Raw genomic sequence first — 16136 nt, 5'->3', positions numbered from 1 at the left:
AGACAGACAGACAGACAGACAGACAGACAGACAGACAGACAGACAGACAGACAGAGGCGGGATGGGGGGAGGGGCAAAGAAAAAGTGAGAGAGACAGAGAGACAGCGACACACAGAAAACCTGGGCAGGTTTGCCTTTCCCCCACCAATCTCCCCAACGCCATCCAGAACAAATACACACGCTCAAGAGCTTAGGAGAAAGAGACACAATCGAGATTGGGGACAAACACTACTATTTCCACTTGGGCCACAAAGTCGTTCGCATTTCTCACTTCAACAAGTCCCCTCTCTGGGAAACTGCAACAACACAACATCACCTGTTTCAATAAACCCCATAGTTTCCTTACGGTTTAAGAAAAGGGACAGTAACAAAAAAACGAGGTTTGTGGAGGGCCCTGAGGCGGGGGGATTAGTGCACGAGTGGCGGCTATTGTTTAAGTCAATGGCCTGAATGGGTCAGAAGCCGAACAAGCTGTGGCGCTGGTCAACCGTGACACGCGCCGATCACTTAAACAGCCCACAATGACCCAGCCCAGAGCATGCCCCTGCTCGACTTAGAGACAGGAACGACAAACATCCCAAGACCGACCCGAATTTCCCAATTCCTTTACCATATCTGTAAATGAAAATAAGGTACACACTCTGATGGAGTTTGACTCACTAAATTAATAAGTACAAAGAGAACCAATGGACATGATATTGATGGCTCGTACTCACATTCACATACCCTCGTCGGTTGTAAATTCTTACGAGTTCAGTAAACGGTTGTTTGAGAAGCGAGACATGTGCTTAAAATTTTCGGTACCTTTGCCATGGACATCGACACCAAGAGTTTCGTTAGCTTTGACTTGGTGGAATGAAACGTCGTACATTGTACAAAAAGAGTTAAACGCCCATCTCAGACAGAACCGATCCACGAAGAGCGGAGCAATAAAAACTCCACACAAACCAGTCTAAGACCTCGAGTCAGAAATATCTTCCCATTAATCCAGACGGATATCAATTAAGATCGTATTGTACCCAAAACATGGCGTACTGACAATGAAACTCATAATAACTCTCTTGTCCGCATCCCCCCCCCCCATAAAAAAACTCTAAATGTTTCTTCTTGTCCCTTTTCTCACTGCAGAAACGACTATTGTCTGTCTGTACAGAAAACGCTACCCCTTCATCCCTTTGGAGAACAAGGTAGAGCTAAAGCGGGTGTTCAGGAAGAACTTTCAGAGGTTCAACGATCTAGCGATCCACGGGTGATTCCCACAGGCAGACCTAGAATCTTGGAATGGTTTTAAACCTTCGTTTGACAACATAAAAAGCAGCCAAATGATCAGACCTATATCTCTCACGGGCAGTCATTTAGGCTTTGATGTTGCCAGTCTCAGTCACTTAAACACGTGCTCAAATGGCCGAAACGGGACAGGGTGGGGACACAAATGCATACTATCTCTCATGGAGGGGTTAACGTTCAAAGCGTCGGTTAGAACTCGAAGAAAAGACCACTTTCGCTTGTTCAACGCGTAGGCGGGTACCATTGGCACCGAACGATCAGTGAAACCCACGAGAGCCATTGACCGTAAAAACAGTGGCCATAAATTACAAAGGTCTATTTTCAAGTAGTCACAAAGAAAACAGGTTCATCGGTATGCGGCATGACAAAGGTACACAGTCTGCCCCCCCCCCCCCATCTCTCTCTCTCTCTCTCTCTCTCTCGATCCCGGTATACATGAACGAAGGGACGTAACCGGAGCCATGGGAAAAACTCGCACATTCTTATCTTGGAGTAACTATATTAATAGTCACTCCAAGATTCCTACAGCCGAATTTATTCCCTTTCTTTACATTTATTGTTGGGGCGAAGAATGCAAAAATTATGTTTTGATTATGTTTTGCCGAAACGATCAGTTATTACTGGGACAGTGCAACGACGTTTTAAAGGAAGATTTCAATGGAACAAACTGTAAAAAAAAAAATCAACACAGCTTTTCAGCAAATCAGCTGGCGGTATTACATGTACCATGAAGTGTGCAGAATTTACTCTGTTCTATTATCATTAAGTAACCATATGAGTAAGTCTCAAAAGTTGGTCCCCAAAGGTGTGACAAAATTATTAAATGACGAATTTTGATAATAGAAATGTGTCAATCAAGGTAAACAACAACAAAATAGACCAGCTGTACCAAAATTTAGTCAGATTTCCACTTGTATTACTGTCATAAGCCATGTCCGTAATGTCTGATTCTGATATATATGTCAATTTCTCTCTTATTGGAGACTTATAAAGTCTGAAGAACTCTTAATAACCCATATGAAGTCATTTGATTGTCTTATTCAGAGACATAATTGAGCAAACAAAAAAGATGCCATAGGTTGGGGAGCTTGCAAAAATGCAATGGACATGACACATGAAGTGATGACAAGGAGAAACATGTCAGGCATTATGTCCATTTGTCCCTTCAGTCTCTGCGCATTTTATGAAGCACACTGAGACTCCAAAAGAGGTTTTACAAGTATACTTTACAGTTTTAATATAAATATGATTAGCATAAAAAATCTGATAAAGAAATATAGCGATGTGGACATGATGATGACATTAGTATTTTTGTCATTGATCATTTCCATCCCTTTTGTTTCAATTCATGCCTTTTTTGCTCCTTTGAGGGCTTAAAATTCATTCAAATTTGCCTCATGTATCTTTATCTTCTAAGCAGTAATGAATTTTGCAATATTTAACCAAAAGAAAGCTGATGAGAATGTAATGGACATGATGATGACATGGATTTTTTTCGTCATTGCTCATGTCCGTATATGTGGCCTATTCTCTTACTTATGGATGAAGCATCAAGCACTAATATGCAACAGGTTCTTCAACAGAAAGGCGGAAGAAAAAAGAACCCGCCTTATTAGATTTAACGCGACCGCGGCTTGTTTAGCCACTGGACATGACAATTGAATAGATCTAAAACAGATATGATGCTAAGGAAAGTGATGACAGAAAACTTTAGTGCCTCTTATCTCCTTCATGGTCCTCCATCAGCAGCAGCAATGCGTGCTCAGTCTCTTCGGGGAAGTTAATACGGAACTAGAGAGTTCATTAAAAAGTGTGGTAGCAAAGCTGAGAAACAAAATACAGGCTCATGAACGGACATGATGAAAAGACAGAAATTGTGATGAGGAAGTTCTTTTGCTTATAACATCCCCATATAGACTCAAAACAACTCAACAAGTGTGTTAAATAAACCCCTTTCGACTTGGAGTAATGCCCATTTTATCCGTCTTTTAAAAAGTATTTTTTTCCCCATCATTATGTAGGCTAAAAATAGAACTAGAAAATGACGAGAAACATCATGTCCATTCATCAGAGTTGTCACCCAGTCTGGGGCTTTCTCCCCGGCAGTTTATCACCAAAATTAGCTCTCTTCTCAAACACTCAACCTTTTACCATAGAACAACATGAGATGTTTAGCATTTTCCTTTCCTACTTTCCTACATAAAGTTTCACTTCATTTACGTTACCATATATATAATGTTACGTTTTCACCGTTTACATTTCTTTGTGTTTTCCACATAATTTTGTAATTTCACTAAATTGAGCAATTGGAACAAGGAATGTACTTGATGACACACAGAAATTTGCACATCATAGTTGCATATTCCCTCCTTTGATGATGAGATGAAAATATGAACTATTTAAACAACCAACTTTTGAGACTTAGTCATGTACATTTTAGCAAGTGCAATATATTTTTTACAAAACGAAACACTATATTATCTGAGTAGGTAACCTTATAATGCCTTATATTGGCATAACGGGCCAGTCGGTGAACTCATGAGTGGATAGCACGCAATATAAGCACTGTATAGAAAGGACTGTAGACAGGAACTACTATTCATGAAACGTACGTCTTGCTTCATCTTGTTTTAGTCAATCAATTGTAGCTAGTCAAAATACTATCTTTATAGCCTACTAATGACCTCTTCATACAGCAATGACTGTTGACTTTTTTACCTCACTCTAAACCAAGAAGCAGCAGCGTGATTCATATGCTTTATGAACTTTCCTGTCTCATACGATAGAAACTTGGCACTAAAAATGATGCCACATCAGACAAAACAAACATTTATTGAATGAACAGCATTTCAAAAATTTGTCAGTACGTCTCCATTTCATAACAAAGATCAGCAGATCCAGTTTTCAAACTTTCTAGCTGATTACATCAAATCTTTCAGTCCTCTAACTTTGTTGAATTATAAAAAGGTTAACTCACCCGCTTTGATAAGGCAAATCCCTCTGAAAACCTGCGACTGTCCTCCTCTGCAGCAGCCTGTCGATCCCTGCTGAACTCATCAAGAATCTGACGGATGTACGGATCATCTTCACTCTCATCATCATCGTCATCATCATCATCATCAGTGTCACAATGAGGAAAGAAAGGGGCTGGTGGGGCAGATGGAGAGCGGAACACAGAAGCAGGTGGAGATGTGTGAGGGAAGGCTCTGGGACTGAGCTTTTCCATCGCATCCATATCCACCGTCTCAGGATGGCCTTGCCCTCCTCTGTGTTTTCCCAACGGAGCAGATACAGGGCGGGGCACCTGAAACGCTGAGCGACCCGAAGCTGAACTTCCATAATGAGACGAATGGGGAGGTGGATTTGTTGGAACAGTAAACACACCATCCTTGAGAGGCTGCTGGATCTTGCCCACAGGATTGGTCTCTAAGACAGCGTGACCATCTTCAGCCACAGACAGAGACAAGACAGGGTCTCCGGCATGGGATTCCCCATCACTGCCCAGCATACGGTTCTGCTCGTGCAGCTGCTGGTGTCTGGCTTGTAGCAGACGCTGCATGCTCTGCCGTAAACTTTCTGCGCTGTTCGGGCCAATGGGAGAATCGGGGTGAGGTGGTGTTGCTCCTGAGCAGGAAGGATCTGGCATGGCACGAGGAGTCAGCCTGTTCATGGACCTTGTGCTCTGCCATTCTTCACTACTTGTTGAGTTGTTGAGACCTTTAGAAAAGTATCAGAAAAACAGAAAACTATGACTTTGAGCCTGAGCTTACTTTCTACAAGTACTGTCAGCATTTCTAGATCATTTACATGCTGAAGTGATGCTGTAGAAAAAGAAAGGAGATTTACAGAAAAAGAAGTAAAGAAGCAGAAAATGCCAATCACAAAATGGCTAGCCTTCTACCAAGACAGCCTTTGGTCTTCTCAGTATTTAATGGAACCACAAGGAAAGAGAAAAGAGACTCAACTTCAAACTAAACAGTTGAGAAATCCACCTTTAACCTGTTGATCTTTATAGAAAAAAGTGAAAGAAGTATACGTAGAGAGAGGAAACTTATTCAAAACCTATGAGACATACCTCGTAACATAACAACAAGAGAGAAGCAAACGCTTTTGACAGAAGCAAAGAACAGTAAGGTCTAATCCAATCTACACAGATTGCAATCTCACCTCTTCTCACATCGAAGGCTGACACAGGTCGCTGGGTAGAGTGTGGGGGCCTTGGAGTTCCTGACATTCTTGACTCAGGCGAAAGTTGCTGCTGAAATGACAACCCACTGGTGTCCATGGTCATTGATGAGCAACTGCTGTTGTCTTTTTCTGTGTTTGGGAGATCTATCACACAGACCTGAACAGAAATTTTGTTATAACGTTATACAAAATTCCACATTTATTGGTTCCTTCAAGGGAAATTTGGGTTACAATGGCATGTATACATTAACACTTTGAGCCCTGATCTCCTGAGGCTATCGTGCCCCTCTGCCTGAGCTCCCGAGTGATATATTACTAACATTCATTTGGTCGTCAGAATCACATTCCACTCAGGGTAGTCCTTGTCAAAACCAGCATCTAATTCAGAAAAATCTTTTAAAAAACCAATAACATCTTGTAGTGAACAGGGTTTTCCATACGCATTTTGTCTTGTCTCAGGCAGGCCAGGTTGAGGATGGGGTCTCGCTCATCAATGCACCGGTGGCACACAGACAGTTTTACACGCCACCGGTGTACCAGTGGCAAGGGCTCAAACGGTTAACACATGAAGCAAACGTATTTATCGCTGTCCCAAGCAACCCACTCCAGTTCAAATTTGGAGAAGTTTCGATTTTTACATCCTCCCAAAGATTTATCAAAGATGCCCCTTTCAACATCACCAAAATGCAGTTTAATGCTATGGTCAAGGCTTACAATGTTCTTGCTTTTCATGTTCCAGATAGGCACAATCACAAAGCAACAAAAACTAAGTTTTTGTCTCTTGTGTAAAAAGTACCCAAACAGACTTTTAAGTGGATTCCTCACGGCACTGACGATATAATAATTCATCAACTTCTCATAATATCACACTACACAAACAATCATACACATATACCACAGTGCAGCATCATATTCTAGAGCTGGGGCAACCATATCTAGCTCAGAGACACATAGTTATAGGCTGTCTGCTCAATTCTTGCAAAAATAAAAGAAACTGGCCGGACACGTCACAAGCCTTTGATCCTGATTGTGTATCACTTCACACAATGACGAACACCATAGCAGTCTGTTTCAAACAATGATTCATTTTTCTTTATTTTCCCATTGGAATTGGCTGTCACCCACAATGAAAAGCGCAGGCATTTTTAACACCCTGACAATCTAATGTTTTTCCTTACTCCAGGCTTTGGCACAACTTATGTTTTTCTAAGAGCAAAGTGACACTGGCCAACTAAAAAGTGTCTGTGTACAGAAGGTGTTAAATTTGGACTGCTGCATGGACGAAGTGATGTAGTGTAGGCAGTCAGGGTCTGACTGTTTTTCTTCATTACATGCTGGGAGAGTGAGGATGGTTTGGGGTAGCTGATATAATGTCAAGTATGCTTTTTGTAGGATTCACTTTCACTGTTACGTCCCCTACAAGACAGTCATTTCATTTCAAAGGCAGAGAGACTGGTCCCCTTACAGAATGCTGGGATTATAGAAAATCTTCTTGGAAGGACAACAAAATTCAGACACCATGAAAGATGCAAATGTTACCTTACATGTTGGTCAAGTAAACCAACTGTACTATGGAAGTACGTGGCTGAATTTTAACTAATGAACAGCATTAATAAAAGGGAGATATTGCTATTCCTTTACCTGTTCATTTTGTTCTAACGGCGCCTCCTCTTTTCCAAATCCGAGTCCACTGTCGCTGTTACTGTTGTTTCCGTTGGTGCTACTATTGCTGTTATTTTCTACCACTTGTGCTGGGTCAGCCAAGACTTGAGACTGAACTATATCATTGTCAAACTTCTTAGGTGGCGCATCACGATAAAGATTGGCTATGCACAAAATGAGGGATGTTGCTGAAGAAGGAAATTCATCACAACGTCTTGTCTGTGGATTGGTGGTGCATTCAATCTGGAAAATTGTAGATTCAACATTAGTTTTTTCTTATAAAGAAAACCATACAACATTCTATATAGACACATTCCAAATCTCCACAATATTCAACGAAGTGCAACTTAAAGAAGAAACGAAATTCCACTACCGCAGAAATTCCACTAGCATTCTTCATTCTTTATCATGGAAGGGTTTCAATACTTTAAGAAAAATGATATTAAAATGTTAATATTTTCTCCAGTAAAGTAAAGGTAAGTAACCTTTCTTTAAAATTCAAATTTGACATGAATGGATTCCTTCAAACCTATTCATTCACACCATTTATTCTTCGGACTTTAGAAAAACATTTTTAAATACCAAGAACACAAACTGGAGGACAGCTATATACTGATAAACCTATCAAAAGAGCGAAAATATTGTTGTCCATTGAGAGCGTCAGATCAAACACCACTGTTTCCATAAATATACATCTGTACTTTAGGTCCTTAAAACAAACATAGACTTTCATATCTTCAATAAATAATACTTAATTGTCTACGAAGCATTAATTACCCTGTCTCTTTCTCTGAGTTTCAACAACATTAGACAAAGACAAAAGTGTAATAACAACAAACTGATCTTACTTGAAACATTTCAGCATGGTGTACATGAGCACTGTGCGAGCTAAGTTCAGGCTCAATCATAAAGATATGACAAGATGAGTTGGGCAATCTTGCACTTTCTCCTTCCCCAGCAAAACTGCTGGCATCATCTTCTGAACAGCTCAGAGTGACCAAACCGAAGAACCGCTTGTCATCAGGACAGATCCCACTAAACGCAATCCTTTCACATGGGTATAAAGCCAGCTGTTTGCCCACTGCATTTGTTAGGACAACTCCCTCTGGATTCACATCCATCAGCACAAGGGTGTGGACCCTCTGTTCAACCCGCAACCGCCGCACAGCATTTCTCAGAGCCTGAAGCCGCTGGTGAGGTCTAGTGTGTGAACTTGGCGTTTCTATGGAGCCAATGTATCCAACAACAGCCTTAACAGTCTCAGCCACTTGTGGGAGATCCTCATCTTCCTCCATTTCATCCTCGTGAACAACAACAGGTGACTGTTCTCGCTTTGATGCCACCTGCTGCTGAGGCAAGGCTTTGATACTTGATTTAGATACCGCTTGTGGTCTAACTTCTCTCCGACCATATTGGGAATGGCCCAAAGGGGCACTTTTACCAGAGCTCTTTAATGGCGGAACTTTCTTTACAATTGCAGAAGCTGACGAAACTTTTCTTATTGCTGAGCTATGCATGGCAGGATAGGCAAAGCCACTATTCTGTCTGTCACTTGGGTCTGCCATGCCCCTAGGCTGTAGTCTCTCTTGACTTATACCACGCCAGTCCATATCAGTCCTCTGAGGCCAAGGGGGTTCTTCTTGCGAGGTCAGACTAGATGACAAGTCAGAGTCAATGTCTCCTGATGTATGGTGATGTATGCCACCAGAGTCTTTCCTCTCTTGTTGCCTGGAAACTCCTCTACTTGAGTCATATTTTGATCCTTTGTCAACAAAATTTTGCCGAGGCCTGACTCGATTGGGATACCGAGACTTGCTCCTTGGAGGATAGTCATCATCAGATGAATCAGAGTTGTTACAATTTTCAGCCACCTGTGTAAGGGAAAAATCAACATAAAAAAATGAAGAAAAGTATAAAAATATGTTTTATAAAACCATAACAACACCCCCACTAAAACAACCATGCGCATGACAAGGCACATGTCGAAAAGGAAAGTGATCACCTTAAATAAGCAGTGCTCTTCGACAATGTCATAAATTTAAATTTAACACCTCCCCCCAAAAAACCCAAAAAGTAGTCTTTGTCAAGGTGATAGTCTTGGACAAGGGTGGTTAAGAGCAGGTTCGACTGTAATTTCAACTATAGGCTATATGAACTATACTTTGCCCCAATTTTTTCAGACATTATCTCATGTATAACTCAACATTAATGTATAAGAATACAAATTATAGTCAAACATAGGCATGATCAGAGAATATCTGGGAAAAAAAATCTTTTATTAATCTGAGTTCATCCTCACTTGTCTCAGAATCAGATGAAATGAAATAGCAAGTGACAGGGGAACACTAGACTTATTATATAGTGGGTCTTAAAAGTGTTACTACATTAATTTAGAGCCACCGGTTTGCCGGTTTTATTCACTGATCTAAGTATTTAATAGTTCATTTTGACAAAGATGTGCCACCTGTTTCACATCTAGATGGATTTTTTCAGAAAGCGAGACAAATTCCCTGTCACTGAATAAGTCATGACCATATATTTACAAAATATTGCTGCTGAGCCTTTTTTTCTTTCTACCTCCATCAAACCAAAAATGTCACAAAAATGGTATTTAGACCAATAAAGTTCAGGTTAACAATTTGAAAAGATTATAACAACTCTGATACTTTTTAATGCAGGAAAGTTCTGATCTGAATTTACAGAGAAGCACTGACGCAACAGTTTCAATTTCTGAATCCATGGTAACAACAGTTGCCCTGCCTATTCCAAAGTTCAATAAATCACAAATAGGGCGATGACGGAAGTCAGACATCACAAAGTAAATCACACACATTGTGATAACAGGAGTCACTAAGCTAACATCTGACTTTTCTGTTTATCTCAAACACTAGTATTTCAGTCACGGTTGGTGATTTTTTTGAGTTTTTAAATAAAAATGTAAAAAATCGATTTTTTAAATTTAAATCAAGATTTTTTTTATTTAAATCGGATTTTTTTTTTTTTTTTTTTTTTAATGTCGACACAGTTTGGGATTTTTGGTGGCTAAAAGTATGTTCTTTTAGTGCAAAATGCATTGTCTTTATTTTAACTTATTATTAATTTTAAGCAACTACAATTTTAGAAAGCCTTAATCTGCTATATAAGTGAATTATGGCTACAGACAATTTATAAGGAAGAAAATGTCAGTCTAAAAGGAAGGGGGGGGTGGGGGAGGGGGGGTAATTATGCATAGATAAACTTGCATTTTATTACAGTGTGTGTGTGTGTGCGCGCGCTTGTGTTTGTCTAAAAAGAAAAAGAAAATGCTAATTTCAATTATGAAAAAAAAAGTACATTGAATACTGTATTATTTTACTACTTACAGTGACAGGGGGGAAAGCAGACTTTTAAGCATGATTATTTTAGTCTACTAAACCTTATATCTGTTTTATAAAACCAAGGAAAGGAATTCTGAATGTTTAAAGATGTAAAAACAGAATACATTTTTTAAAGTGATTTAAATCACTGAGTTTTATTTTTAAAATCAAGTTGATTAAAAAAAATTTTTAATCAACTGATTTAAATCGACCTGATTTAAATCAACCCAACCCTGGTTTTCAATTATTTTTAAAAAAGTAAATTGAGAACTGTATTACAATAAATTTTACAATGACAGGGGGGAAAGCAGACTTTTAAGCATGATTATATTAGTCTACTAAACCATATATATCTGTTTAATAAAACCAAGGAAAGGATTTCTGAATGTTTAAATGTCATGTAAAAACTGAATACTTTTTTTAAAAAGTGATTTAAATCACTGATTTTTAAAAGTTGATTAAAAAATTTTTTTAATCAAGTGATTTAAATCAACCCACCTCTCATTTCAATTATGGGAAAAAAAAGTAAATTGAATACTGTATTATTTTACAGTGAAAGGGTGGAAGGGCAGACTTTTAAGCATGATTATATTAGTCTACTAAACCTTTTATCTGTTTTATGAAACCAAGGAAAGGAATTCTGAATGTTGAAATATGTCAAAACTGAATAAAAATAATTTTTTTAAAAGTGATTTAAATCACTGATTTTTATTTTAAAAATCAAGTTGATTTAAATTTTAAAAAATCAACTGATTTAAATCAGTCTGATTTAAATCAACCCAACCCTGATTTTAGTCAGAGACTACTGCTAAGTATATGAAGCACTCACATCAACATAATGAAACATGACAGTGACAGGTAAAAATGAACAGCAACATCTATTCTCCCCCCCCCCCCCCCCCCACAAATACAATACAACAATATAAATTTGTATGACTACATTAAAGAATATCCTGAACCCTAGCAACAGAGTCTACAGTGCATCAAAAATTGTCACTATCAACTCAAGAAGGTTGGAGGAAGAGCAAGGTAGTAGAACAAGTGACATGAAAAAAGAAAATCATGTGCTGCTCACCTGGAGTTCCAAAGCTCCAGTAGAAAGGCCCACCATGCGAACAACATCATCATGAGAATAACGGCTCACATTCTGTCCATTGACAAAGTAAAGAAGATCTCCCGGCTTCAGACCTGCAAGCTCAGCAGGACTGCCAGGAACAATGCAGCTCAGCATACATGGATTTTGGCCCGAAATGGTAAAACCGTAGCCAAGCTTACCACGAACAACAGTAACAGTTTTGCAGCCTTGAAGAATTCTTTTCTTCCGCCGCCTTGCATGCTGACTTGATTGATACATCCCTGAGGAAGACAGACAGCAAGACTTTACAATTCTGCATTATTTCTGAAAATGCTATATATATATATATGCTAACCAATTAGAGACAGAAAGTATTTCGCGATATAAAATATGGAAAAACAGTAAAACATGTTTAAGGCGACATCTGTCTCCCAATTATTAAAAGCACTTCACAAACTTCGCAAAGGACCAACGCAACAGGCAATTAACAACGGACCCTTCCCCTTTACTGCTCTTTTTTTATCCCTGTGTCCTCACAAAAAGGCTCCTCTTTTCTTCACTCCCCAGTTTCAATCTCCTACTTTCTATTTATTTGATACTGTTCTCTCCCTCTGAGTTCATCAGCACACATGTGAAACACACTCTATCGCTCTTATTTCCACAAACGCACATATATACAAATAATACAAACCTAATTCCTTTTTTCTCCTGGTCCCCTCACCCATTCTTTGTACCCCAAACATTGATAAACATCACATAAATTTATAAAAGTAAATGAATTTAACCTTACTGCACATTACTTAAAAACAAGATTAAATCAACCATACACATCTTAAAACTAATCTTTCATCTTTTAGTTTTAGTAAGGTTTTACGGCGCTCGCAACTGCATAATAAGGTCATATGAGAGACATGGGGTGGAGGTTGACAGAGAAGTCCAAACGGGGAATCAGGCTTACACTGCTCACCTTTCTAGCCTCGACAGCACAATGTCTGCTTCGACTATCTATCAAGGCACCCAAGAAAAAGCAGTTCACTAGAGAGTGACAAACATTAAATACTATAATACAAATGAAGTAGAGGAAAATGATGACAGTAAGGACAAGGAAAGAAAAAGGAGCAGTCCCCCCTATGTTGTTCTGGCACAGTATGAGCATGACATTGATAAATCAGCCCATTTGCCATTCTGCTGTTCTTATAAGAACATGTAAAATATCCCCCCCCCCCCCCTTTTGCGAATGGCATAAAGACACACAATCAGTAGCACTGCCCTGGTGGGGGGCAAACTTTCTTCAGACGGCAGAATGTTCACACAGATTTCATAAAAAAGCAAGCTGTTGCATCATATTAATCTCTCTTGAAATGGAAGCCAACTGGCAATGCACTTAACCACAATCAGCTGTGCCTTCATGTGACCACAGACTCCTGACCACATGCATCCAAAGTCTGAAAATTACTGACATAATAAGTAAATTTTTGGCCTACAATATTATATTGCCCTTATCTTTTATTTTATTGAGAGAGGTTGTAGGTCTACACTCATACCATGCTAGCTCTCTCTCTCTCTTTCCTCACCGTTACTTCATAATTTTAGGTAATTTATTTTTATGTTATTAATTAGACCACTGCTTGTCAATTTATATAACCAGTGGCCACTTTTGCCACCTTCAAGGGGCCAAGTTTTCATAGTAGCGCCTACCTACATGTATTCCAAAGTAGGGCATAAACTAATATCTGCCACTCCTTGTATGATCCCTAATGCCCATCAAAATTACCAAATCTCCAATAAGCAGACGACACCCATGTTGGAAAGCACTGAATTAGACATCCTCACTGGTGCCTGTTTTTTGGCTTTATATATTCTCTTGTGTTCTATGTGCTTGTTTTGAAGAAAAAAATTCAGGACCAGAAAATCTGTTCGCTATCTGCGTTTCGCTAGTTACATGTCCGATCCTGCGAGTTAGAACGTGTTTGCAAAGCACATAGAGAGCATGCTGTAGAGTATGGGTATAATGCAATTAATCATCATTATCATCATATAAATCATGCATGTTTACTAAGTTCACCAGCATGGATGCCGTATTCGTATTACGACAGATATGCGAAAAAACAATTGAACACAACAAAGAATTCAATATCGTCTTTATAGACCAGGAGAAGGCTTTTGACAGAGTAAACCCTGCAAAACTCTGGAAGACACTCGAAAAGTATGGCGTCAGAAGACAAATGTTAGATAATGTCAGAGCTCTATACCAACAGCAGAAGCTCAGTAAGAACGAAGGAAAGCAATAAAGACTGGTTCAAAGTAAGATCTGGAGTACGACAGGGATGCGTTCTATCTCCCCTCCTGTTTATTATATACGGACACAATAACGCAAGACGCAAACCAAAGCCCAGAAAGCCTAAATGAATTTCTGCTCGCAGACGACCAATGTTTTATTCATCATGACCAACAAAGCCTCCAAAATCACACAACCGAACTCAACAACACCAGTGAGAAATTCAACATGAAAATAAGCACATCAAAAACAGAAGTTATGAAGGTGAGCCGAAACCATAGTCCCCAGAACATCTATGTCAATAGAAACTGAAACAGGTGAAGGAGTTTAAATATCTTGACAGCACTTTTTCTGAAAACATGTCCATAGACAGAGAAATAGAAATGCGAACTCAAAAAGCCAACGCTGTCACCTACCAGCTCGCACCCCTCTTATCTCATCCAAACATCTCCAGCTATCGGCACTGAGTCTGCCTGCGTTACATAGAAAGACAGAGGATTAAATGGATTGGCCACCTGTTACGTATGTCACCTGACCAGCCAGCCTCGAGAGCCTACAACACCAAGGCCATGCAAAAGGTGGATCGAAGGTGTCAAAGAAACCCTAAGAAAATATAACATCACAACCAAAAGAGCTGCGGAGCTGGCCAACCATAGAAAACTGCATCTCCCCTCGACTTATTATTTTTTTTATAGAAGAGTGTTTTACGGCGCTCGCAACTGCATAAGGTCATATATGAGCGTCAAGGGGCGGGTGTCAACAGAGAAGTCTTTACAGGGAATCAGACTTATTCTGCTCACCTCTCTCGTTTCAACAGCAGAACGTCTGCTTCGAATATCAAGGCACCCCGGAAATAGCGGGTCACAAGAGTGACAAACATACAAAAGAAGTAGAGGAAAAATGACGATAGTAAGGATTAGGAAAGAAAAAGCAGCAGTTCCCTGTTGAAGATCAGGCACAGTTATAAGCGTGACATGAATCAGCCCATTTACAATTCTACTGTGCTTGAACGAGAAATGTCCCCCCTTTGGGAATGGCCTAAAGACACTACATACAGTCAGTGGCACTGCCCCGGGGGGACTCCCCTCGACGCTTAACAGCAACAGAGGATGAAAAAAAAAAGAAGAAAGAAAACCAGTGCAATGCATTATAAACCAAAGTTTGACCAAAGTGGCTGAGGAGCATTTTTTACCCTTTCAAACCATTCCCTTGCTCACAGCCCACCAGCAGTGGAATTTTAGTTGCAGTGGGGGTTCCCCGCCTAGCCCCCTATCAGGTCGGGATCATGTCGGGGTCACGTGGGTCAGATCCCTGTCACCACTCTGGCTGGGTCGAGACTTAATTTTTGGTACTTTTCAACATAAGGTTTTAAAGTTGTATCCTTGTATTTACGGTAATTATCATTTAAAGCATCCAAAGCATGCATTTCTGCTCTTGAGACTCAAAAAAGAACTGACATTGTGACCTGTCTGGTTATTTCGTAAAAGTGGACGTGCTGAAGTCGGTGATGCAAATTGTAAAATTTTCTAGAAAAGTGTGAATGAAAAAAATTAACGTTAAAAAAAAGGCTCGACAAACAGCGTCGAGCTTTTGGAACATGAACGATACATTGATGGAGATATATAAATGGGTCTTCAGAATAATTTCCAGCTTTCTAGTGACACTGAATTAGCACTAGACTTTTCCAGACACAGCATAATTCACGAACAAGCCCAGAGTACCTTTCTCTTATTTAATGGAAAAACAAAAACCAACGCTGAGTGTATTTTGTCAAAATATGCATGAGAGCATCTTTCTTCTCTTACAATTTGAGTTTTACTACCTGCACAGTGCACAGATTTCAAATTTCTCATGGTAACAGACATGATATAATATATATTCGATTTTTAACACAGATTCTGGAGAGATCTGTCGAGGCTCTTTTTTACATCTTCTGTTTATAAGTATGCAACAATCTAAAAATAGGACAAATTGGGTACTCTACAAACACTTGTCTAGAACAAAAACTAAGACACAGAAATTCACCATTTTAATGCAGAATAAATCTCACTGAAACATTGAGCTTTTAGTACAGGCAGAGTAATCATTTGCAGGGTGGGATAGGGAAGAAGTTTTTTCGTTTCAAACGTAAACAAAAATGTGAATTTCTTTTTTTAACCAACACCGGCAAAGTTGCTTCAGGGTTCGTTCCCGTGTTCCCGAGCTGGGGAGCTCAGGCGGGCTGCTGAGCAACATACAGACACGGGCTACAAATTACACACTGTGCTAAACACTTAAAAATAACTAAGAC

At 39.5% G+C, this 16136-nt stretch overlaps 1 protein-coding gene across 1 annotated transcript in view; it reads right to left on the bottom strand.

The window, feature by feature from the left end:
* LOC101854244 (regulator of G-protein signaling loco) overlaps positions 1-16136 on the bottom strand; it is a 68935-nt gene that overhangs the window by 47128 nt on the left and 5671 nt on the right. The window contains exons 2-6 of the mRNA XM_005094209.3: positions 11569-11849; positions 7986-9008; positions 7117-7380; positions 5455-5632; positions 4265-5004 (exon numbers count right to left, since the gene is read on the bottom strand). Coding sequence (XP_005094266.1) covers positions 4265-5004; positions 5455-5632; positions 7117-7380; positions 7986-9008; positions 11569-11847 — 2484 coding nt within the window. The 5' untranslated portion in view covers positions 11848-11849. The remainder of the gene's footprint in view (positions 1-4264; positions 5005-5454; positions 5633-7116; positions 7381-7985; positions 9009-11568; positions 11850-16136) is intronic.

The sequence above is a fragment of the Aplysia californica genome, unplaced genomic scaffold (genome assembly GCF_000002075.1).
Source record: "Aplysia californica isolate F4 #8 unplaced genomic scaffold, AplCal3.0 scaffold00078, whole genome shotgun sequence".
NCBI classification, from domain to species: Eukaryota; Metazoa; Mollusca; class Gastropoda; order Aplysiida; family Aplysiidae; genus Aplysia; species Aplysia californica.
Note: the sequence above shows the minus strand (reverse complement) of the source record. Positions and strands in the feature narration are given on the sequence as shown.